The 26,628-nt window shown below is 44.3% G+C and overlaps 1 protein-coding gene across 1 annotated transcript; it reads left to right on the top strand.

Moving 5' to 3' along the window:
• Positions 1–8,908: 8,908 nt before the first annotated feature.
• On the top strand, positions 8,909–25,825 carry luzp1 (leucine zipper protein 1). The gene is made up of 6 exons (XM_015969857.3): positions 8,909–9,242; positions 9,308–11,561; positions 16,692–17,275; positions 17,359–17,529; positions 24,502–24,764; positions 25,665–25,825. The coding sequence occupies exons 1-5, from the start codon at positions 9,111–9,113 to the stop codon at positions 24,733–24,735; spliced, it is 3,375 nt and encodes a 1,124-aa protein (XP_015825343.3). The 5' UTR covers positions 8,909–9,110; the 3' UTR covers positions 24,736–24,764; positions 25,665–25,825.
• Positions 25,826–26,628: the final 803 nt, after the last annotated feature.

Below are 26,628 nucleotides of genomic sequence, written 5' to 3'. Positions count from 1 at the left end.
GAGTTTCGAACCTGCAACCTTTGTGCTGCGAGGCAGCAGTGCTAACCACTGCGCCACCATGCAGCCCTGTGTAATTACCTCGGACACGGGCCGGGCGCCATTATTTTTAGTCGAATTCATTAAAAAAAACTGAAACACTTAAACGCAGCAGCACCTGCCTGCTTCTTACGCACCGGCACCTGTTAGCTCAGTTAAAGTCTGTGTGGTTTATAAATGCTCCTATATAAACGAATTCTCAAACTGCTGATTGAAACATGTGCCCCTATTCTAAAACATGTGCCCCTATTCTAATATGCCATTTTATGTCCACTTTGATATGTCAGAAACCATTCGTTTATTCTCATGAAAACGGCAGCAATTCTATTTTTCTGTGAATAAATTCGCTCTGCAGTTAAAAAAAATACAGCATTCGTTGCTGGGTTTTTTTCTAACTGGAGAGCGCGTTTTCAGAGCGGCAGATTAAATTTACAAACGCTATATTAATTGGGGGCGTTTATTTAATCTGCCGCTCTGAAAATGCGCTCTGCCGTTAGAAAATTAGAATTCTGCTTTTTTTTCTAATTGCACAAGAGCGCATTTTCATAGCAGATTAAATTTACAAACGCATCCAATTAATATAGTGTTCATAAATTTCATCTGCCGCTCGGAAAATACGCTGTTAGAAAAAAAGCTACATTGAATGCTGTTTTTCTTTTACTTTATTTTCTTTCTTTTTTTTTTACTGCAGAACGCTTCTCACAGATAATTAGAAGGCTGAGCATTCTATCACGCAAAAACATTATGAAAGGTTAAAAAAACGTCGGGCTCGGGTCGGGCCAGAGAATCCTGAAAACCTTTTCGGACCGAGTCGGGCTGGGGCTCCACCCCCTCGGGCCGGGCCGGACACGGGCTCCGATTTTAGGCCCGTGCAGGGCTCTAGCCCATCCGCCTCAAGGTTGTGCGTGTTGCTGCTTCACAAAGGCTTTGCTGCATTCCTCGGTTGTTTCAGTCAAAGTTGCTCTTCTATCAGCTTGAATCACTCGGCCCATTCTCGTCTGACCTCTAGCATCAACAAGGCATTTTCGCCCACAGGACTGATGCATACTGGATGTTTTTCCCTTTACACACCATTCTTTGTAAACCCTAGAAATAGTTGTGTGTAAAATTCCCAGTAACTGAGCAGATTGTGAAATACTCAGACCGGCCCGTCTGGCACCAACAACCATGCTACACTCGAAATAGCTTAAATCACCTTTCTTTCCCATTCTGACATTCAGTTTGGAGTTCAGGAGATTGTCTTGACCTGGACCACACCCCTAAATGCATTGAAGCAACTGCCATGTGATTGGTTGATTAGATAATTGCATTAAGGAGAAGTTGAACGGGTGTTCATAATAATCCTTAAGGTGTGTGTATGTGAATATATAGGATGGCCATGGTCCATGGACGGCTCTCAGTCGTGGGGCTGGATCTACGGTTATCTTTCAAACTGTCTCAGCATGCTGTTGGATCACCAACAACGTGATGTACTCGCCGCTATGGATGTCGGTCAAGGAGGCGGTCCGCCATACTCCGTCAAAGAAGACGCAAACGCATCCTTTTTCTAAATGTACTAAAGTACTTCTATCTGCTCTTGGGTCAAAGAAAAGCCCGAGTCAAAAAAGTCCAAAGTTGATGCCGAAGCAGTTTCAAATGAGCCGTCGTGATTTTTGTTTTTACAGTAATATTCCGCTCACCAACAGAGTGCTGTGATTGGCTCACCAAAGCAATGGAGTGCTTTGATTGGACCGCTATGGAGCTGTTGTCATCTTAGTTTTGGATGTCAGTCATTGGCGCAGTCCGCCATCACATTGTGGATGAAGACATAACAAAAAAATTTACATAAAACAATACATTGTTTTTCTAAATAAATGGGATGATTGGCCAGCCACAATACTGGCCGAGGCTGCTGAGGTTTCAGCGGAGCGTAGCTACACCGACATGCAAAGCAAAATTATTTTGTTTTGGCAAGCAACAGTCTAGATTCTATACGAGTGGAAAGGAGGAAAGCTGAGTGCATGTCATCAACTCAACCTCTGATTTGTTGCCATGTCTTTACTAAGAATGTAAGAAAATATCAATATGGCAATATATCGTGATATTTTTTTCCTGTGATTTTTATATTGATATTCAAAAGCCAGATCAACAGGCGGATTGGTTCAGCGTCTGCAGTGATGCGGATGCTGAGCCGATCTGTCGTGGTGAAGAGGGAGCTGAGCCAGAAAGCCTGGCTCTCGATTTACCGGTCGACCTACGTCCCTATCCTCACCTATGGTCATGAGCTTTGGGTAATGACCCAAAGAACGAGATCGCGGATACAAGCGCCCGAAATGAGTTTCCTCCGTAGGGTGACCGGGCTCAGCCTTAGAGATCGGGTGAGGAGCTCGGACATTCGGGAGGGATTCGGAGTAGAACCGCTGCTCCTCCGGATCGAAAGGAGCCAGTTGAGGTGGTTTGGGCATCTGGCCAGGATGCCTCCTGGACGCCTCCCTGGGGAGGTGTTTCGGGCATGTTCTGCCGGCAGGAGGCCCCCGGGTCGACCCAGGACACGTTGGAGAGGTTACATCTCCAATCTGGTCCGGGAACGCCTTGGGGTCCTGCCGGAGGAGCTAGTGGAGGTGGCTGGGGAGAGGACGGTCTGGAGCTCCTAGTTGGGATGCTGCCCCCACGACCCGGACCCGGATAAGCGGAGGAAGACGACGACGATATTCAAAAGCCGTGTATTGATTTTTTAGGAAAAATTTACATGCAAACATTTGTATATTTTCTTTTCTTTTGGTGCAATTCAAACACTGACCGCTAGTTAGCAGCAGTGTTCAATGGGTTTTGTTTCCACCATTGAAATGTAAATCCCTGTATTATGGTTCAGATACCTCATGATACACATGTTAGGCATCAGTTTGGACTGTTTATTGATTTTTCCTACAGTAAATTCAGTCTTAAACAATCACTAATAGTCTGGCTGAATGTATAACAATATATCGTATCGTCTCCCCTATATCGTGGTACATAGCATATCGCCAAAATTTCACCGAAACACATCCCTGGTCTTTACCCATAAACAAATCTTGCTTTTTAAAAGACGTGACATTTGTTTTCCCCCATGCTACCATATTTCAGTACTTCCACCATAACTGACCATTTCACTCAGGTTCTCAAGCGAAAGTTCAAACAGAGAAGGTAGTTTTGTTCCAATTAATTGATGGCCACATTTTCTTTTGTCTGACATGAAACACTGCCCTTTATTTTACAATTTTTCCAAAGGCAATGCTAAACTGAGTGAAAGAAACCGAGCAAAAGAAGTTACATGACAGCACAGGAAATGGCAAACCAACCATTATGGGATGCTGGTTTTTCTTTTTCTTGGAAAAATGGAAAAGTGCAGGCCAAGCATCAGGTCTCCACCATCTTGTGGCTTCCAATGCTGCGCCAGCATCCATCCACTGCAGTTGTCCTTAGACACGCACGCACACACACACACACACACACACACACACACACACACACACACACACACATCACACACACACACACACACACACACACATCATGAGTCCACTCAAAAACACGCTTTTTATATGACATTTGCTCAAACTGGCAATAGATCCCTATGAGAAGATGCGGTTGAGGCGTTTTGATTGGACTGCAGCCCTTTATTAACTACCGTTTATGAGGCAGAAGAGCTTCAAACCCAACTTAATGTCAAGTGCAACAAAAAAAGGGATTTTTTTTCTTTCCTTCTTCATGAAAGGAACAAACTGTTCTTGAGGGAGCTGTCTGGTAGAAAGAAAATGTCTAAATCCTTAATAATTTGCTGTGTGATTTAAATCTTTGTATGTTTGTGTTTTAAGAATATTTTATTGTTTTTGCTCTTTTTTTTACCCCCATTTTTACCCAGATGTCGTTTTGGCTTTCTGTTCATGATTTCAACCATTTGAAGATGGCTCACACTTAAATATACTTAGAATAATTCTCTACATGTTGTATTTACATTTAGGCCATCAGTCATGCAGGAAAATACCTGCAGTGCATGTCTAAAGGCATCTGTTATGATCAAAATAGTTTTGAATTTTGTGATTTGGAACAGTGCTTGTATCAAGCAGCCTTGGACGGGACGTGGCAGCGGCTGCCTGCCTTTAATCCCACTGGTTTACAACACCGTGCCATGGCAGCAGAGGAAAGTCAAATCTGAGTTGTTAGAAAAAATGCTGTGTTTTCTCCACCTTTAGCTCTGGTGCCACTGTTCTTAATTTGTTCCTCTTGTGTCTTGGTGGGTAAAACCCAAACAGTAAGCTGCAGCAGAGATAAAAGGCAGAACTGGAAGTTTCTATTTGTGTGTGCAAAAACAGGGTCAGTCTCTCTTCAAAGCTCCAACACGAGAGTTTATGATCGTAAGTTCAAGCAAGTCGATGGCCGTACTAGACAAGTATGTTCTACCGAGTACGGAAGGACGAGGACGGCATTTGGAACAGAACCATACTCCGTTGTGTCCTGGCAACAAGCGCTGCTTCTTGCTACGGCTAAAAAAAAAACTACCTGACATAAAAATAAAAAGTCTAGATTGTTCCTTAAATAACAAAATAACAACATATTATTTGTGTTATATTTGGCCCACTTTTGAACTAATAAAATACTAGCATTTCCTGCTCTTTAATGAATAAAATAAGTTTATTTTTCATCAGAACAAAGCTACAGTGCTTTTATTTTGATAGTGAATTTGCTAATTAGCATTTTGAAGGATCGTGAAGAGTAAAACTGAAACACACACAGCAAACTTTACAGTCTACACACGGTTATTTACAATAACACACAACTTTATATTATTTTATTTATTTTTCTTGTATAAAACATTACAGTTATTAGCTTTCTCCTCTAATGTTTGGAGTTTAACGGTTTGTGACGCAATGCATTATGGGACACTTTGCTTCCCAAGTCTGCAGAAGGATGCATTGATGCATCCTTGATGCAGGGAGGAAGAACACATCTGGGAACTTTGAGCGGTCTTGCCATGATGCATACTTAGGATTAGAACAGTCCTTGGGCTATTGCTGATGACGTTTTACAAGGACGTCAGTACACAAGTACAAACAAGAATGCATATTGAGAAACGACCATTCTTCTGAAATGTTAAGGTTTTTTTCTGTTTGGATTTTATTGACATATGACCTGAACTGACCTTGTTTCACCTGTTTTTGTTGTCTTTGGATATGTTTCACCTCTCTATCCTCCTAACTGCCTCTTGATTGTTCTTGGTTTTAGCTAGTGAGACTCCGGGCCTGACCATATGTGCATCAGATATGTTGATTGGTTCAGCAGTGGCGGACTGGTGCCAGACTCACTTTGCATGCACTGCCACCCCTCAAAAGCGCACACTTGGCTGAACTGGTTTGCGTGTCAAAAAGGGATGGAAGGGAAAGATGAGAGAGGGAGGCAGAGTACTGGCAAAGAAATAAAGAGCGAATGAGGAGGGAGGAGGCAGAGTGCCAAGACGGGAGTAACTGGAGCTAGCAAAACGCCATTATTTACCAGGACAAGGCTCAACTGAGATGCCATGTGGGGACCAAAATCATACCCCAAGATAATTGTGGATGTGTTAAAGCCAAAGTGATACTGACAGAACCTGTGGATTTTTTAGTTTTTGAACAAGGATTAGCAATTTGGATCACTTCCTGTCTACTTTTATGTCTGGTGTAGCTTTGATGCTCTGGGGTTAAGTTGCTGCATTTTGCAACTTTCTGCATCCTTAAAAAAAGCTTCAAATTGTTTAAAGTTGGATTCTGTGGAAAAGTAATACAAAGTTGACCTTTTATCTTTCTGAATGACTTGTTCTGCCCAGGTTGATAGGCTAACTGTTAGTCAAAGCAGGTTCGAGGTTAAGGAAAATCAACAATTAAGCATTTTTATAAATTTTTACTTCACCACCAGCTTCAGTTTGCTCAATTTGCCAAACAACATTTGCAAATGCAAATGATGGTAGCAGCCGCTAGCTGCTAGCCTGCAACATTTCCTGCAGGAATATCATGATATTTTTGTTGTAATAACTAAGAAATGCAAAATGTGGGGTGATTTAAGGGAGCTTATAAAGTTTATATAATAGGACTCACTTGACCTGTTATAAATAATAGAGATTAGAGTTGTTTTACAAAAGCGGTGATGCATTTTGGTCTTGGCCTCACTCAGACTAGCCATAGCACACTCCTAGTCCAAAGATTTTTCTACAGCAGGTAAAATATTTCTTTCACAGAATCTTTCTTAAAGAGATCTGTACTATCGCTTTGAGCTTTCTTTAAAAATGTATCTGAAGTAATTTTCCTCCTCCTTCTATTAGTCTGTTTTTGATGGATTTATTCAAATTATCTTGTTTTGTTTGTTGGAAGAGATTGAGACATTTGGAAAATGTTGGGGAAACTGTTGGCATGCCACAGATGAGTGATACTAATTCTTCCCAAAACGTCTTATGGACTAAGGTATTTTTTGGCATTCAAGTGGGTTCAACATTTTCCCCCATTTGTCTTTTCACTCTCTACCTCCCCTCAGTCAATCTACTTTATTTGCTTCATGTCTTGTACTCTGTGAGATTACTAAACCACCAAACCTCATGAAAGGAAGAGCGTGATTAAACACCACATCTGAACCCTCAATATGTTTAGTCATAAAGTAATCTTTGACCTTCAAAGCACATTGTCCCCATTTACTTTCAATAGGACATTTAATACATTGAGGGTAGGCTGGTTTGGTTTTTGTACACAAAATAAAACAATATAAAAAAATATGTTCTGTGCTGGAGTTACTCATAATGACACGTTGTGAGGTTCTGTCTACAGTCAACGCACATGGTTCATGTCCATGTAGATTTACTGCCCCGGTTGATGTCTTCACAACAGCCCAATGTAAAGAGAAAACTGCAATGTTCTTGTGATGTTGTGGTTTGCAGCTTTAGTAGGAGAATCTTTGAACACGAGGCTGTAAACCAGGAGAAATGGGAGGCATTGTGTGGTGTGGAGCCTGCTCTTAGTGGGGGTCGATAAGTAGTCGTGTCTTCGGTTGGTTTTCTTTTTTTTTTTTTTTATAAATATATTGTTTTTTTTCCCCTTTGGGGTCCATATAAGATGCTCAGCTGAATGTCGGGGGAGGAGGAGGATGGGTATTGGTGGAAAGACCACCTGAATCATACATGAGACCTGACTGTTGGATGTATGGTGACCTTGCTAACAGCCTGTGGTCTGCTAATGATCTGTGCTCCATGCTGTGCTTACAGATGGGAACTAACACACTTTGTAACCCTCCCCCTACACATTTTCACTGGCTGATGAAATTTAAAAATGTGGTGTAAATATCACTAATATTATGGGATTTCTTAATTCCACCATCTTTCCTAAAAGTGAGATTTAACCTTCTCTGTCAGAGTTTTTGTTCACCCTTACAATTGCCCCGAGGGAGAATAATTGCCCCGTTGTGACGGGGCTGCTGTTGCTATGGAGGAGTGTATGCGTGATTGAGATGTGCTGCTGTCAGCAAAAGCAGGCAAGCAAAACACAGATCGATGTGGGTCTACAGGAGCAGGGAAGGAACAAAGCGTGTGGGGTCTGTTCGTGCAAGGCTAACACCCCCCACCACACACACACACACACACACACTTGAAAGATGTGCTGCTCCTGGCCCTTTGAAGGACAGGCAAGGTGAAAAACATGGAGGCTCAATGGCAAAAGACTTAGACACTATCTCTAGGGTTTACAGAGAGCAGCAGTTGTGTGGACGATGACTCCTTGTTGATGTCAGATGTCAGAAGAGAATGGGGCAGATGGGTTCTAGACGATAGACCGTAAAAACAATATCCTAGTCCAGTTGTGTGGGAGAAATTTTCTTGACCCACCACGGCACTAGTCAGCATACTGCAAGAGACACAGACATGCAGTGTAAATCCGGTATTAAACACATACTGAATATCGCATTGGTGTTATTGTGTACCAGGATAATGCCAGTAAAACGTATACACTCGTACAGCAGAGGGGATGAAAGAGCTACAGTAGCCTTCTGTTTTACATCTGGGATGTCTCAGTTTGCCTATGAAGGAGCTGTCCGTGGTCTCCACAGTGGAATACAGTGGGTGGGAGGGGGGTTTTAGGATGGTGGTCATCTTCCCCAGCATTCTCCTCTCACACGTCTATTCAACTGTACCCAGAACCAAGTTAGCTTTGTGAACTAGCTTGTTCAGTCTCTTCGTGTCACGGTCAGAGATGCCTGCACCCCAACAGACCACAGCAGAGTGGATTTCCGAAGGACCTCAGTTTCCTCAGGAGGTGGAGGCGGCTTTGGCGCTTCTTATACAGATACTTATGCTTGGAAGGAACCCACCGATGCACCAGGAGAACATGCAAACTCCTTGCAGAGAGACCCCAAGCCGGGATGTGAACCTGGGACCTCCTTGCTGCAAGGCAACAGCGCTAACCACTGTGCAGCTGCTCTTAAATCATCAAATATCTAAATCATTCAAGATTCCTTTGTTTCTTTCTTCTCCCATCTTTTCTTCTTCAAAGGGACATTTATTATCATTTATGTTATAAAATGTATTTGTGTTATTTTTATTGATGCATTATTTGGTTGTTTAGAGAATGAGGCGCTACTCACCAGGTGGAATTCAATGAAACATTTAAATTACAGCAGCAATTTCACTATGGTAGACTTCTTCTAATTTGCCTAGGTAAACTCAGGAGTAACTGCTTCGTTTGTTAACAGGATACAGTGCAAGCAAATCCCTATGGTCTTTGACTCATTTGCTTGGCTCACATAACTACTTTTGGGAATGCAAATGATTGTCATTAACAAACCAGGAATGACTAAGTGTTATTTCCTCTCCCTCCTACTGATGACAGATTTGTCTGCTAAACACCACTCTGAGGAAACTTTGACGACTTGAAGAGACAGCTGGAACAACTGGAAGAGCCAGACTGCAAAGAGGCAACAGCATTTCCCTGAGAGCCTTTAGGACTTTCTGTCACTGCCACACAGATGTGGAACCCCCATCAGTCTGTCATTAAATAATCCGACAGCAGAACCAACCCAACCGATACATTACACAGACGTTTGTAGCCATGTCTGATCATAAAGACATGACGCATCGCCACCTACGGCACAAGCTTCAGAGTCTCGGCAGACGACTGGATGAACTGGAAGAAGCGACAAACAAGCTGCAGAAGTCCGAGGATGAGCTGTTGGATCTGCAGGTTGGTACTGGCTGACAATGAGACGAGTTAAGTGATGTAAACATTAATGAAACTCTTCTTCGTAGGACAAGATCATCCAAGCAGAGGGCAGCAACTCATCACTCCTTGGCGATGTAGAAACCCTGAGGAAACATCTCTTGAAGATCCAGGGCAAAGATGAGGAAGTACGCAAAGCTGAGGACCTTTGTCGCACAGTTCGAGAGAAACTGGAAGAGGAGGAAAACCTCACAAAGGAGCTAAAGGCAGAGATTGAGCGTCTGCAGCGGAGGATGGCTGAACTAGAGAAACTGGAAGAGGCTTTTAATAAAAGCAAGTCTGACTGTAGCCAGCTCTGCCTTAGCCTCAACGAGGAGAAAAACCTGACCAGGAAGCTCTCATCTGAGCTGGAAATGCTCAAGGCTCGTTTGAAGGAAGTGGAAGGTTCTGAAACAAGGCTAGAAAGAGCAGAGCAGGCTTTGGCTATGGAGCTTGAGAAACTGAAGGGATACACTCAGGCCTTTGTCAGTGAGCGCAAGAGGCTGTTGGAGAAACAGAAGGAGGATGAGAAAACCATTCTAAATTTGACAGAAGAAAAAAAGAAACACCTTGGCATATCGACAGAGCCAGGGCGTGCAGATTTCATGAGTTCAAGAATCGAGGATGAGCTGTCGTCCACTTACTCCCTCACGAGTAAGCTGGCTGGATACAAGAAGAAGATGGACTCCTTAAAACTAGATGAGAACATCAGCATCGTCAACAAATCGGACAAGAAGAAGATGAGCGGTCTTGGCGGCTCACAAGAGGACAACAAAGTAAAGGAGCTGACGCAGGAATTGGAGAAGCTGAAAAATCGCCTCAAACAGTTGGAGATAGTGGAGGAGGACTTGAAGAACTCAGAGTTTAAAAATGGAGAACTTCACGAAAAGTTCCAGATGGAACGAAATCGAGCTCGTCAACTAAGTGAACAGGTGGAGCAGCTAAGGACGCAGCTGTTCGGAAAAGGAGGGATTGGAGGCAACGGGGTCAGTCACCTGGAAAAGCACGGCAGTGAAGGCAGCAGTATTCATCCGAACAGTCCCGCTAAGGTCCTTGAAAATGGCAAAGCTGAGAATCAGGAGATCGTGAAGGGAGCTTTCAGACAAGAGAAACCTAAATTTAGAAGCGCTGCAGCTGCTTCAGAACCTAGCTCCCCTAAGCACAGGAACAGGGAGCTCTCCCCTCAGCACAAGAGAGAAACCAAACTGAGGAGCAGAGAGCTCAGCCACACCGAGGAGAGATCTCCAAAGTCTACGAGGAGAGCCCTCAGTCCTGCTATCAAGACCAGAAGGACACCCAAAACCTCAGCTGCTGCAATTGTGTCTGAAATTGGAAAACAAGATGGTGCACGGCTTACTGAGGAAAGGACACGAGGAGCCACGTACAGCTCCCTAAACTCCACTTGTAATGATGCTAAGAAGTTGTCTGTTCTGAGTCGCTACCCTCCAGCAGCTAATGACAAGAAGTCACAGAAGATTGTGAACAAACAGACTGATGGGGACCTGAAAAACAGCAGGGACAAGTTTTCAAAGCTCTACGTTGGTAGTGATAGCGAATCAAACAACTCTGATGCAGTGCCAGAAAGCTCCAGTGTCTCCGCGCTGGAGAAGGAGGTGGCGTCCGCCTCGGATCAGGAGTCTGTAGACCTGGTTCAAGAATCCGTGTCCGCGTCTGTGGCATCCACCTCATCCAGAGCCAACGGATCGTACGCGGCTTACAGGTCTCGCATCTCTCCGCTGCTCGTCAACGATCAGGGCTCAGACAGTCATTCCTCTGCTTCGGAAACCGAATCTATCAGCTCAAGGCCATCTGAAGTGGAACCCGTCACAGAGACAAGTGCAACTATTAGCAGTAGGACTGCAACCCCCAGGTATGCCAGATACCCACATGTCCATGACTCTCATTCAGAGGGCTCTTCTTCCAGGAGCTCATTTGACGAAGAGCTGCACAGTAGGACTCAGTCCTCGGACGGTGGCCAACAGGGATTCGTGCACATTCCGTCAGCGATGGAAATCCAGAGAGTGTGCAGCCCTCGGGAGGCGCTGAGGTCCAATGCCATCATCAAGCCCGCCATTGTTGAGATTGACAGGAAGGAATTGATGATTTCTGAGTCCTTGTCTACAAACGGCAAACCCAGTATCTCCACCAAGCCAGCAGTGACCACCACCAGTAAAATGACCAGTAGCATAACCATTTACCCAAACGACCCTGGGTCTTCCAGAACAAGCAGCCGCAGCAGCAGCTTGTCCAGCGAACCTTTGCCTGTTAAAGAACGCCACACGTCTACCAGTAACATCCTTATAGGTAGGTGTTTTATACAGTAATTTATTACCAAACTGATTTGGTTCATTCACACTAGTTGATCCAGTAGTTAGTAATGCACAGATTCTTGCTAAAGTCTGTTTGAAAGGTTTTTTTATGTAGAACGTTTATAATAAAGGGTCATGCAGCTGTTAGAAAAATGTTTTTATTTAACGAAAGACTAAAAGTTTCTGCTTAGAGTTTACAGGAAACTCTTTCTGTGTTCTAACTTTAACACAAGATTTGCTAGCTCTGAACGTGCACTTTGTAACTTTTGTCTCCCCCAACTGCCATTAAGGTAAATAATGCATTCTTTTAATATTTATATATGTTTTAATCTAAAACGTTAGGTTATGCATATAACCACTGTTCCCTGAAGGAGAGGAATGAGGTACAACGAAGGTACTATGGGACATCACGCCCTCGTGTGGCCTGGCTGAAGACACATTTAATCACGCCTGTAAGGCAAATGAAAGTGACGCTGCGTGGAGGCCCCGCCCTCCACTTATAAGCAACCGCGTCACTGTCATTCCTCAGTTCGATAGCCGCTCTTCACCGAGCTGGGCTGTGAATGGGGCAGCCCTGCGTTGTACCTCGTTCCTCTCCTTCAGGGAACAGTGGTTATATGCATAACCTAACGTTCCCTTTCAGTCGATTCACTCGGTACAACGAAGGTACTATGGGACTTATCGAAACGCCCCATGAGCAGCTATCAAACCTGGCCTCAGATTGCAACCTAAGATGGCAAGTCAGATCCTGCAGAGAGAACCGCACGGGCCACCGAAGGGGCCAAAACATCCAAGCGGTAACACCTCACAAAGGTGTGGGGTGTAGCCCAGCTTGCAGCTGAGCAAATGTCGCCAACTGAAACACCTTTAAACACCGCCCAAGAAGCAGCCACACCTCTAGTAGAGTGTGCCCTGACCCCTAGGGGTAGCTGGGAGCCAGTGACGCTGTAACACAGCGAAATGGCCTCCACAATCCAATGAGAAAGTCTTTGCTTTGACAAAGCTTTACCCATGGAGGGTTTGGCCAAACACACAGACAGTTGGTCCGAGTGTGATCTATATTAGCCTGCAGAGCACAAACCGGGCACAGACATTACAGTCTCCTCTGCTCCTCAGAGGCAAAAGGAGGACTTCTGAAGCCCGAAAGCTCTATGGTCATGGAACCATAGTTGAGCGGGATGACCTTAGGCAAATATGCAGCATTCGGATGCAGTGACCCTTAGCTCAATCTGATGACATTTTCAGACAGGAAGGGTGAACTGAAAGAGCATGAAGGTCTCCCACCCCTTTAGCCGATACAAGGGCTAAGAGCAGAGCTGTCTTATAAGACAGATGCTTCATACTGATCGATTCAATAGGCTCAAATTGGGGACCACACAGGGCCTCCAGCACCAAAGCGAGGTCCCAAGAAGGGGCAGACGATCGAATAACGGGTCTCAGTCTGCGAACCCCTTACATGAACCGAACGGCTAAAGGGTGAGCGCCAGGAGAAACTCCATTAAAAGATTCATGGCAAGCCAAAATGGCTGCCAGGTAGATCTTTAAAGTGGGGAATGACACGCCCTTGTCCAGCAGATCCTGTAGAAACGACAGAATGTCCACAGTGGAGCTCTGTGAGGGAACTACTGACCTGCTTAGACACCACACTTCAAAAGCCTTCCATTTATAGGCATATAAACCCCTTGTAGAGCATGCTCTTGAGCTCTGAATAGTTTTCACCACAGCTGGGGGAAGACCTTTAGCTAACAGGTTGGACCTTTCAGTAGGTAGGCCTGCAGCTTCCATAGATGAGGGCGAGGGTGCAGCACTTCCTCTTGTGCCTGTGATCGAAGGTCCTGTCCGATGGGGAGCTTCCATGGGGGGACTATCATCAGACTGATGATCTCCGGGTACCAAGACTTTGTGGGCCACTGAGGGGCCACCAAAATCAGAGATGTGCTCGACTTGTGCACTCTCTCCAGTACTGCTGGAATCAGTTCCACCTGCGGAAAAGTGTAGAGGAGAACGTTGGGCCAAGGGTGCGCCAAAGCATCCGATCCCATTGGAGCTGTCTGGTCCGTCAGGGAAAAGAACAGGGGACAGTGTGTGTTTGCGCTTGACGCAAACAGATCCACTACTGCCCTGCCAAACCTCAGCCAAATCTGGGACACCACCTCGGGGTGGAGCCTCCATTCCTTTGTCAGAGGTCCGCCCCTGGAGAGCAAGTCTTCTCCGTGGTTGAGGTACCCGGGGACATAAGATGCTCTGAGAGACAGGAGATTCAGATTGCACCAGTGCAGAAATGTGTGGGTGAGATTCAGTAGAGGAAGAGAGCGTGTTCCCTCCTGTCTGTTAACATTTGACACCACAGTTGTGTTGTCTGTGCGCACCAGCACGGTGTCCTCTCAGGTGATGACTGAAGTGTTTCAGGGCCAGAAACACAGTTAACAGATACAGAAAGTTGATATGGAACCTTGACTGGGTCGAGGACCATACCCTCCTCACCGCTAAACCCCCACACAGAGCCCCCCAGCCTCTGAGGGAAGTGTCTGTGGTCACCACTATGCGTTCTGATACCATCCCAATAGGGGAACCCGGGCTCCATGGGAGGAGAGCTACCATGCAGGCTCTGGTGACCGTCAACCTCCGGCGGAGATGAAGTGAAGGATAGAGATGATGAGAGCGGACCCAACGCTGGAAATGTCACATTTTTAACAGTCTGAGAGGCACCACGGCTAAGGAGGAAGCCATCATCCCCAGCAGCTGTAGGGCTGTGCAGAGTGTCATTCTGGCTCCCAGCTGAAAGTGCGCTAAGCAACTGCGTAGCGCGGCTATTCGCTGGTCCGAGAGACGTGCTCTGCTTGACCGAGAGCAAATTTCCAGCCCGAGGAAGGAGAAACACCAACTCGGAACTAGAGAACTCTTTCTGTAGTTCATGGAAAACCCCAGGGCTTGAACGTGGGAAAGTACCCGTGCAGTGTGAGCTTCTGCCTGTGTTCGGGAACTCGCTACTAGAGCCCAGTCGTCTAGGTAAGCCAGGATCCAGATGCCCTCCTCCCTGAGGGGGGCTAGTGCAGTTTCCACACATTTTGAAGTGATGCGGAGCGCTAGAGCTAATCCAAAAGGCAGAACCATGTACTCGTAGGCCTTCCCTTCGAAAGCAAAGCGCAGGAACCGCCTGTGATCGGGGTGGATTCCGACATGGAAATAAGCATCTGTGAGATTGATCGTAGAAAACCAATCGCTGGGACTGACTGTATCCAGTAGCTGTTTGAGTGTTAGCGTTTTGAACCTGTACATGCACAGATACTAGTTTAACACACGCAGATCCAAAATAGGGCGAAGTCCGGCCCCTTTTTCGGGACAACAAAGTGGCGGCTGTACCAACCTTTATTTGTGTCCTCAACAGGGACCGCTCGAATAGCTCCTTTCAATTGTAGAGTCTGAATTTCCTCCCGTAACACGACTGCAGCGTCAGTATTTACACATCTGCACAACAGAGGTTAAAAACTGGTTGTTTGACCAGGAACTGCAGTCGGTAACCCATGGCAACCATGCGCTCGACCCAGGGGGACACTGTGCATGCTCGCTAGAGGTGAAGTTTCGCCGCGAGGCAACCGCTCAGCGCCCTGGTGGGTGAGCTGCTGCCCTCTAGCGGAATGAGAGGCTTTCTGAACATCATGTCTGCCACCGGAGGAAAGCTGCTGTTCTCCAGCAGAGCGGGAGAACACAGCATTTCCCGCTCCCACTGAGGTCGATTGCAGACAGGATTTCATGTGAAAATTGAGCTGTCGTTCACCAGCGGAGGGGGTTGACGCAGCTTTATGGGGCCAATTTGAGAAGCACTTTTAATGCTTCTCAAACTGTGGCGATAAACAAAGTCTCTTTGGACTGTGGGCATTTTTAAATGTGTTTCTGTGCAGAAATGATACAACTTTACTGTGCCTGAACAGCCTCGGTTTGGAGAAATGGGGTAACATGTAGGGCTGAACGATTAATTGCATATGCAATTAAATTGGGATGTGACAAAAGGAGATTTTCTATTCGCAAAGGCTGCGATTTGACTGCCAGCGAGTGGTTAGCACAATGCTAATATACATGGAAGAACCCATAGGAATGCTAATGCTAATGTCGCCAGTTACAATCTTACAAATTATGAATTAGGAATGTGGCAAATGATTACATTTTGGAGTCTAATAAAATATAAAAACTGCCATCAATCAAATAAGCACAGATATATATTTTAGTAAAGCTAAAAAACTGTAAGAGACTTTAACTCCACAGAGTTTTAGCTAGCAGCTATGAACATAACTGAGCTATGGAAGCTCTGCAGGGACAAGACGTCAAAAACTCTAAACACAAAAGACTTCAACAAATGGGACACACTTCTTTCCTACTAATGAATTTTCACAGTTGATACCTGTGCTCCTTCAAGGGATGTGCTCCTGGCTGCAAAGCAAACACCGACTCACAACAGCTTTATTCTCTTAAATTTCATAGCTGTGTGTGCAAATGTTATGATATAACCCTTTGCATGCATTTTACATGAATAATAATCAAATCTGTTGAATGCAAGGTTAAGTATGGCAGAGGTCTTTTTCCTTTGTACATGTCTGCAGAGGCGCCCCCAAGGGGTGGTCAGGGGTGGCCATGGCCAGCTCTAGAAAATTGCTGCCCCTCTCCAGGAAAGACCCGTGTTAATAAATCACATTAATGTTCACTCAAACCATAAATTCATCTTTATTATTCAAGACATACATGTAAAACTATGGAAATGTATACAATTATTGAGTAAAAATAAATCAGATATTTAAAAAAAATATATATGATTCTGCTGCTCACCATAAAAAAAGTATATATATATATCCATAGTTTTTGTGAAGACAGCAACAGGTGAATTCAACTGATAAACGGGTTATTTGAATGGGAGCATTACCAGGCCCTTTGCTTCCCACAAGGAAGCATTGGTATGGCAGGCCAGGCTAAACTCTAGCCATGTGCATTATGGTCTGTGCTAACTAATGCTAATGATGCTGTGGATTTCATTTCTTTTTAAGTAACTCATGGCTATTTAGTGTATTTTACTATAGAGCAATGCTTGAAAAATGAGATTGTTGATCTGGTTTATGGTTTTACCAACTGCCAGGCCCCAGCAATGACCACCATGGCAGCGTTTCCATCCCATACGAGATCTCCATACCCAAGAGTGAAATCACTTTGCGGTCGTGCCAGGACCAGGATTACGATGCGGAGAGCCACAGCGATGTCTCATCACGGTCCAGACTCCACAACTCTTCCAGGGTGGAGACCACCACAGCCAGCCACATGTGCTGCCAGCGCAGCAGCTACAGCTTCCAGTCCGCGGACCCCACATCCTTGGATTTCAACGACCCAGAATCAGATTTCGAGAGCGGCAGCAGCACAACCACGGTCACCAGCTGGAGAAGCCAAAGACAGAGCCAGAACTCCCAGGAAGATGGCTTACCAGACACGAAGAACGTGACGGTGAGAAGCACGTGGAGGAACAGGGTTGCCATGTCGGCCAATGATGCAGGGCGAGAAAAAGTGGGAACCAGGGTGCTGATGGATGGAGGGGCTGAAGAGGAAGCAGAGGCTTCAACTACGTGGAGAGCTTATCGAGCTACCACCGTTGACACGGAGGAAACCGTAAATACTGAAGGAGATGGGAATGTAAACTCACAGAAGGGAACCAAGCCGTCACCTGCAGAGGTGAGTACATCAGGACGTACATTTCTCATACAAAAGATAGAAGTAAACCTGCAAGTTGCATCTCGTGTTCCTCTATATCCCAGATGTACATGCGGAGGATCAATGGTGGTGTCACCAACACTAAAGAGACAGAGGAGCCGGTGTTTCGCCGAGGCAGAAGGTCTCAGTCTCCCCCGATGGAAACAGGAAGAGCCGTGCCCCACGCACCGGTTACCTCTCAGTCCTGGAACCGATCGTACTCGGGACAAACACAAGTAAGACGGCTGTTAATCATCTTTATCATTATAGCTAATGTTTCTTAAAAATAATGGTATTGTTCATCTTTGAAAGTGGCCTGTTCCTTGTGGTGTTGCGATGTAATATTTTCAGCGTAGTGACATCTACAGTTTAGAGGAAGAACTGCAGGATTTAGTGCAGCTCAAGGGCAAGTTTAAATTTAGCCTCAAATTTTAAAACCATCCCTCCATCCATTCTCTTCCGCTTATCCGGAGTCAAGTCACAGAGCCAGCAGCCTAAGCAGGAGTCCAGACTTCCCATCCCAAGGTGTTCCCTGGCAAGCCGAGAAACATAGTCCCTAGAGCGAGTCCTGGGTCTCCCTTTAGGTCTCCTCATGGTTGGATGTGCCCATCTTTCCTTCATTCAAACCTTTAAACTTATGATACAAATGCAGAGGTGTGACCAAGTCAAAAGTCTTTCCAGTCAAGTCTCGAGTCAAAACCAAGTCAAACACAACCAAGTCCAAGTCGTGTCTAAAGTCAAAGATGTGGAAGTCCAAGTCAAGTCCAAGTCCTTAACTTTGAATTTTCAAGTTCTAATCAAGTCATTTGTCCAACTTCTATTTAATTACAATGATAAAAAAATAAATTCCAGAAATAAAGCTTCTTGAAGCTTCGTTTATTTGTGCTGCTGCGTTTAGCAGTACAAGATCACACCCAGAACGAAGAATCATTTATGATTTTTGTCCATGTCGTGCCACTTTTGTGCTAAAATATCAAATATGCGCAAGCCATCATCAAGTCAACACATGCAAGTTGATTCAAGTCGCGAGTAATCAGCGTTCAAGTTCGAGTCAAGTCGTAAGTCTTTATAGATTTTATCAAGTCAGAAATCATTAAAATAATGACTCGAGTCTGACTCAAGTCCAAGTCATGTGACACGAGTCCACACCTCTGTATAAATGTTACCACTTTTACAAATTTTCCACCAAAATAACTTTTTTTTTTCCCTGAATCAGATCATTGTTGTTGTCTTAAACAAGCTGCAAGTTTAAGCTCCTGAGTATTTGCAGCACACTGTTTAGATTTCCCCTCACACGAGGCTTCGGGACTTCGAGCTTAGCGCTGCACTTTTTCAAGAGTCACTCTCATGCTGCAGTAAGCACAAAGAGAAAAGGGTTGGAGGAAAAAAACGCAGAAGGAAAACAAAAGAGGACAAAACTCCAGAGTAAAGGACAAAGAATGATAGCAAAACCTCAAGGAAAGAAAAACTGACATTCTCTCGTGTGTGTGCATGTTTGCCTGGGTGCATTTCTGTTCTTGTGTGAATCTTGTGACATGATTTAATTTGTACGTATGATAACAAATGAAGAACAGCTGGAGTGACATGATCTTTTACACAAATTCATTCAGATGATTTCATCCAAAACAGTGTAGAAGTGAAGAACACCGATCTCAGTGAGTTTCTGCTCAGATGCCTTTTTAAACTTCAACGTCAAACTGGCAAACTTCCTTTTGAAGTGTCATGTTAACTAACTTTTATGTCATTTTAGTTGCTTGGCAACATTTCAGTGCATTTTCAGTAGAAAACACACATCTGGAGATGTAACTGCACCCTGATTTTCCTTGAATGCCCGTGTTTATGCATCGTTTGGCATGTCTCTGTAAATAAATGGAGTTTTAATGTTTTTACGAGTCAGCAGAAGACTTCTGTGCACATGAGAGGTGTCTAAGGACTTATTCCAGGCACATGAAGTCTGTAGCTGCAGACTAGGACTATTCAGAGAAGAGTGTTCTAATGTTTATTTACCAGATCAGAGAAAAGACGTCTTGTTTATGTTTATGTATTTAGCAGACGCTTTTGTCCAAAGCGACTTACAAGTGATAATCGGCATATTGCCCTTGAGGCTAACAACAACAACTTTACATCAGTCATGGAGAGTAGGGAACAAGGAGTGGACAGTAGAGAGGGGGACGGGTGCTAGTTTAGAAGATGCTCTCTGAAGAGCAGGGTCTTCAGGAGTTTCTTGAAAATTGAAAAGGAAGCCCCTGTTCTGGTAGTGCTTGGAAGGTCATTCCACATTTGTGGAACGATGCATGAGAAGAGTCTGGATTGTCCTGAGCGTGGTGTAGGCACTGCCAGTCGACGATCCTGTGATGACCGGAGTGGCCGGGCCGAGACGTAAGCCTTTGCAAGAGGATTCAGTCATGATCAGTTTTATGGTTTTAGTTCATGTAAGAATTAGTAATTCCCCATCATTTTCTTTTGATTATCCGGAGCCGGATTGCTGGGGCAGCAGCCTAATCAAAGAGGCCAGACTTCCCTTTCCCTAGCCACTACAGTCAGCTCCTCCAGGAGAATCCCAGGACGTTTTCTGGCTTAACGAGAGACATAGTCCCTCCAGTATGTCCCGGGTCCTCCTAAGGTCTTCTCCTGGCTGGACGTGTCAAGAAAACTTCACCTGGAAGGCGTCCTTACCAGATGCTCGAGCCACTTTAACTGGTTCCTCTTGATGTGGAGGGGCAGCGGACCTACTCCGAGCCCCTCCTGGATTACTGAGCTTTTCACCCTAACTCTAAGGGAGAGCCCAGCCACCTTGCAGAGACAAATAATTTCAGCTGCTTGTATCCACAGTCTCACTCTTTGGTCACATCTTGATAACCATAGATGAGCGTTCGAACGTAGATCAACCGGTAAACCCCGAGATGCTGAAACGCCTTCACTTAAGGCGTTCTAGCCTTTTCCGACTCAAGGCCATGGTCTCGGATTTGGAGGAGCTTATTCTCATCCCAGCTGCTTCACACACTGCTGTTAATTAGTAATTACCCTCGTTGTTTTTGTCCTGTTCCAAATGTGTACTAGGACTTCTTAAAGGTGTTAGGACACCTGTCGACACATTTAAAAACTCAAATCTGGGTTCAAACAATGTCATTTTTTAGCTACTAAAGCTTCTAATATGTTGTTAGTAGGGATCTTGTGTAAAACAAGAAAATGCTGCATTTTATTGATTTATTTAATTTAACAGAGAAATAAAAAAAAACTATTCTGTATTTCTAGCAGATAAGATCCAAACTTTCCAAAATCGCGCAATACTTGTTATGTTGTCGTGTGAGTTTCTCCCACCTTTAAGCAAGTAACACTAATTGTGAAATGTGTGCAGACACACCCAAGAAGTTCCAGCGCTTCGAGCAATTTGAACTCGCATAACATCCGATTGCAGGACTTACCGCAGAATCTATATATGAACTCTGGCACAAAAGTAGCTGAGAGAGGGAGGAAGAAAACAGATAAAGAACAGTCCTTCCTCCTGGGTGGAAAAACAGGCTGTTCTTTCCTTTTTGATCATTTATTTGAAGATGCAGTCAGATCTGATTCTCACCACTGGAGGAGATGATAGAGTAGACTTTTCCTGACACGCCCGCCCTAGTTTTTGATGACATTCCACCTGGTTGATTCATGTTCTCATTTTCCTTCCTTCAGTTTAACTCTAACCACAAGCTTTCTGGAGACCGTCGCTTTGTCTCATCTCTGTTCATTATATAACGGACTGCAGTTCTTATAGCTAAGGGTGTGTAATTGGTATCAATGGCTTTAATTGAAAGCCTCTACCTCTCAATGCTGCCTTTCATTTTTAACGTAAACTTGTGTTAAAAAGCATTAAGGGTGCTTTTTGCGTCACTTTGTTAACAAAATGATGCATTTGAGGCCTTCTGCCATGGCCTGTGTGCACTCACATGTCCTTGATTTTCTTCATTCTGAGATCTGACATTTTTCTTTTACCCTGCCAAAAACCCTGGTAAACCCAACACTCTGAACTTCGACCAACAAAGAACTCCTCCTTTGATGTGGCGTATCATCGCTGACCTGATAAAACTGCTCTCTTGTTGTCACCCCGTCCATTATTTTATTCTAATTGCTGGAATTTCCCTAAAACCACTTACTTGTGGTAGAGACAATCCATTGGTTATCTCCATGCTCCATGCATGAACTGGTCACTCGGTTTAGACAGCAATTATGAGCAAAAAAATTGCCGCAATGCAAACACAAATCTTTCAAAACACAAACGGGCTTTGAAGTGTATCTTGGAGCAGAGCCTCATCTTTGGTTTGGACTTTGAGAACGTTTCGGTGGTCTGAGTAGCGTCCTTTTCCAGGAAGATTGGACAAAAACGGCAGCATTTAGGCTGATGGAAGTCATGATCAGGCCGTTGAAGGTTGTGTGATGTGTTGATGGAGAGTTGTGCTGTTGGTAAGAGCGGCTTGAACTCTATCCATCTCATAAGAACGTGACGTTTTTTTCCCCTGAAGACCAGAATCTTGTCCATCTTTTCAAAGCGATGGGACCTGAAATCCGCTTACTGTGGATCAAGTCACTATCAGTGGATCAATAGTCATCAAGGAGGAGACATGCTGAATACCTATGTAGGCTTGAACTGATTTTTATTATGCGCTGTTTTTATTCCTTCAGGCCATTTTATGAAAGATCAGTGGGGATGAGGGTGGGGTTGCTACTACTATTTTACAGTAACACTCACAAACTATGGTTTTTTTTAGTGGTACTTTAATTTTTTACTTGATTTTTACACTTTCATTCCTTTGTAGGAGAATAAGGGCCCCGATTGTCCTTTGGGATCAGTAAAGTGTTTATCAATCTCTTGATTCTTATGAAGATATAGCTTAGATGGTGAGCTGAACAACTCTTCATTTGGCTGTGATTGCAGTGTCTGTGTGTGACTTCTGTATGGATTCACAGCAGAGATGCACGTTATATTGTTATCGGCCGATGTTGATCATTAACGCATCGGCATCGGTCTGATAAGTAAAACTGGGCCGATTTTCACAACTGATGTTTATTTATTATAAATATTGTTTATTGGCTATAATGGTAGTATTAATATTAGATATTGACATTTGCGTACATGTCTTCGTTTGTTATGTAGGACTCTATTTTGTTCCACTTTTGTCGGGTTTTTTATCTTTAAAACACTGAAATATTCTGCTCTGTCGACACAGTAACTCAGGCTTGTTTTTTTTTTTATTTAATTATTTTTCAAATTTATTCTCTTTTTTTAAAAGACCTTAACCTTAATTTCAAATGCGTTTCTCACAGGAAATGGAACGAAGCTGCCTGAACAATTCAAATGAGTCACAAGAGGTCAGGCTGTCGCCAGATGATTTTGCTTTTTTTGTATCTTGTGATATCGTGATAAATATAGATTCAGTATTCATATGTTAACATTTTCGTCTTTTAAATAATTAAATCAAAGCTTCTAGTTCTTTCGTAACCGTGGTTAAAATAACTTTTTTGAAATTACGACTCCATCAGTCCTGCCTTTTATTGCCTAAGCCATTGCTTTAACTTCAGATGTCTTGTTTTTCAAATACTAGTAGTCTCAAATGTATAATAAAGTCAACATGGAATCAAATAATTTAGAGATTTCATAGTTTGAGAAACAAATGAAATGCTGAATAATTGTTTCATCTCTGAAGGAAGTTGCCTTTTGGCCAAAAGCACCGTCTCCCCCTGCTAGTACGTGACTAGTGCTGTTTCTCAACAGGTCGGTGCTAAAATGGAGATGGCTTGTTTTTATAGCTGTCACTCCACACCTCGGCCTGCTGAACAGAACAGCATTGTACTGCTTCCTCCCCGGTGTAGCGGTAGGAAACCTCAGCCCCTCCGTGAATCAGCTCTGAACTTATGTTTGGCAGAGGACATCGGGGCCGATACGGCTGCTGATCCAGATACCCAAACATCCTCTGCTGCGTCCAACAAACCAGACAGAGTCAGACAGGCAGCGAAGTAAAGTGTGAAATCAGCGCCGCTCTAGTTACCGTTCCCCCGATGTGACCCACGAAGACAAATCCCTCGGAAATATCCCTGTAAGCGGTGTGGGGTTTTCAGGCCGAGAAGACCCATAAAACGTTTGAGTGAGTGGCTTTTACACAGGAGTGTGGTCCTGTGGAAGAGTGGATTTGGGAACTTTGGTTGGGAATGCAATGCCACTCCCAAAAACAGACCAGAGAAGAGATTTAAAGCAGCGAGGTGATTAGTTTAGCAGGAACTCCAATGGACCACTTGTTTCGTTACCCAAACCTGCATGGTGTCAGGGAAAATCACTCCTGCCGGGCTTTTTCTTCCCTCGCCGTGCCATGCTCCGTTTGCAGAGATTGGGGATGTGTTTGCAGTTAAAGGAGAACCCGCTTTTCCAGTTTATCTGGCTCCAAATCATTAGATACAAACTGAAGCTCGTCCCTAAATCATTTATGTAATTAATTTTAAGCCACAAATATGCAGCACGGCCATGTCTTCTTTGCTGCTGCTGGAGGTTTTGCTTTTGCTACTAAAGGTGTCTGTAGTGTTGTCCCAACACAAAGCTCCTTTTCCAGGAAGGCTTCTTGCAGCAGTGGGTTACCAAAGAAGGAGAACGTGCCCCCATCTGTTTCCTCCCTCGGTGACTAGAGCAGGAAGTGACCACACTGAGCGCAGCCACTTGGCGGTGTTGGACGGTGACTTATTTCCTGTCTGTTGCCCCAGGAGACTGAGAAAGGCGGAGCAGGGCTCCATTAAAGCCAATTAGTGAGACTGCATTCTAAAAGGGCAGCAGAAGCCAGCTCCAGACCTCCAAATGTCACTAATTATGGAGGGTTTTTGTTTTATTTTAAGCTGAAATTACAGGAGCAGGGTGCTGTCAGAACTGCACCGTCATCCGAGTCTCACTAAGCGGGGTTACTGAGGTTATGGGGGGACGTGCCGATGCAGCGGCCACAGACTAGGAACTTGGGTTTTATTTTCTAGTCAGCCCACTAAAATTATAAATCTCTCAGCTTGGGGTATGTTTGGGGGATTTTTGGTTGGGAATTTTTCTGCAGACTTTCTCCATTAACACGAACAGCATAGATGTAACACACTCGTGACACAAGGCGTGCTGATGCATAAAAGGGGCTAAAACCACTTTGATGATGATTTTTCTTTTAAAAATCTACTTCTATCTGTAATTGAATTTCATCCAGGCTAAAGATAACCTCCATCCCAGTTCAAATCCGAGCCTCAGCCCAGCTTCTTGGAGACGACACTCACCCAGCAGCGAGTCGCAGCACGCGGGGAGCTCCTACGACCGCTCGGCTAAGACATCAGGAGCCTCCTCCAGAGGAGGCGAGCTGTGGTCCAGTCGAAGCCAAGCGTCGGGACTTCGAAGCGGAGCAGGAAGCAGATCGTGGAGCAACCGTCAGTCTGATCATCATTAGATAAGAAGACTTATGCATTGAGAAAGCAGGTAAGGGGAGGAGGCTGCTTTTCTTTTTGGGCTCACTTTAATTAAAGGAAGAGGCGTTATTTTAGTCTGCTGCAACAATGGGAAGTCTCTAAATATTCCATTTATTTAATTTTATGAGAAAATTTTATGTGCAATGTAAAATTTGAAACGCATCTGAAGAAATTTCCCTATGATCAATCGTTCAGCTATAATCAGTCAGCTTGAAACTTAAAAATCAGATTTATTTAGCCGTCTTTCAATGCCCCATTGCCAAGAAACAATAAAAAAACCTTCCTGCAGCTTTAATGCGGGGGTTTGGTTTCCAGAGTCATAGGCCGTTTCTCAATACCCAAGTATGCTAGTACGTTCTTGTGTACTTGACAAGTACATTCCTAAGTACAACAGAGAGCCTGTTCTACCGAGTACGGGGGTACAAGAACGGCATTTGGAACAAAACCGTACTTCGTTACATCATGGCAACAAGCGTTGCTTTATGCTACAGTTAAAATAAAAGTCTAGTTTGTCCCTGAAGTAAATAAACAAACAACGCTAATTTCAGTTTTCTTCTTCTTTTTTATTTTTCTAATCTAGAATCGATGCATCCCTAGAAAAAAAAAGGTATTTTTTGTGAAAGTAAAACCTTTTTCAAACCCGGATCAATGTTCTCACAGTACTATGACTGGAAACCATTTCTACTTTCATCCTAATCATTCACGTACTTTGGTGAATCAGCTAATGTGCTGTTCACTGACCGTAAGACTCTTCACAATCAACCTTTCCTGGAAATTATTATTGTGATTCTTACTGAAGATTCCAGCTGTTTTCCCCATAATTAGCAGCAAATTGCCGTGTTTGTTCTTGCAAATTACGGCTATTTCAGACTCTGTTTCTAAAACTTTTCTTGGTTTTGGTTTTCTTCAGCAGCACGAGTCGGCCCAAACACCAGTCTCCCATCAACTATTGGCTGCATTATCAAACCTCCATCTCCAACAGCTACAAACCTCAAAAGTTGTGATCGTCGAGGACCAGAAACGGCAGACCTGACCCAAAGCCCCTGTTTTCTCTTCTGCTTCACGTTGGATGTATCATATGTAACTCTGAAACCTGACAAGGGAGAAGCTGGAGTGCTGGGGAGGGAGGAGGACTTCTCCAGCGTGCCAGAGAGGTTTTAAGGCCTGTTCGTGGGAGGAGGACTCGTGTGGGTTAGAATCATCGAGTCATCACTGAAAGAGACCATCTGTAGTGGGCCGCAGTGTCACGGCGAACCAAAAAATCCTAAATGTGACCAAAAACAGGAAGCGAATTACCCTCATTTTGCTTTTTTTTTTTCTTCCACAAACGCAAGCATGCATGTTGATTTTAGCCGTGAGGTCATTTTTAACCCGTATTGGATTTCATCAGGCTGAACATTTGCATGTTTTCAAGTAAAAAATGGAAACGCCTTGAAAGGAATTCACTCAGCATGTTTAAAAGAGCATCTCTGACAAACTGGGACCTTCATTTTGTTCTTTTGATTCGTTGTAATTCGCTTCCTGTTCTGCGTCGCCCTTTCCCTCTCCTGATCAGCCATGTCCAGTGGACAAAAATGCAAATTGCACACTACGAGACGCAACGCACATGTAGGAGAAGGCTGCTTACGACCTCAAACCATGAGGCGATTACTGCGGTGCTTTGTTCCACAGCTGTCATGGTGGATTCCACCTCTGGACTACCAGCAAATCTCACCGGACAGCATCTCCATCGCTATCGTAGATGCTGTCATAGGAAAGCGGTCCACCTTGTACGTGACTGGATTCGCCGTGCGAATCGTCCCAGATTCTGTTTTTTGGGGTTTTTTATACTGTAAACAAGTTTGAGGCCTAAACCATCAACTCCGTGTTGGAGA

Source organism: Nothobranchius furzeri, chromosome 18 (assembly GCF_043380555.1).
Source record: "Nothobranchius furzeri strain GRZ-AD chromosome 18, NfurGRZ-RIMD1, whole genome shotgun sequence".
Lineage (NCBI taxonomy): Eukaryota > Metazoa > Chordata > Actinopteri > Cyprinodontiformes > Nothobranchiidae > Nothobranchius > Nothobranchius furzeri.
Note: the sequence above shows the minus strand (reverse complement) of the source record. Positions and strands in the feature narration are given on the sequence as shown.

Coding starts and splice junctions, on each gene's coding strand:
- luzp1 (XM_015969857.3), top strand. CDS start 9,111: ATGTCTGATCATAAAGACATGACGCATCGCCACCTACGGCACAAGCTT. Junction 9,243..9,307: donor ATGAGCTGTTGGATCTGCAG/GTTGGTACTGGC, acceptor TCTTCTTCGTAG/GACAAGATCATCCAAGCAGA. Junction 17,530..24,501: donor CGTACTCGGGACAAACACAA/GTAAGACGGCTG, acceptor AATTTCATCCAG/GCTAAAGATAACCTCCATCC.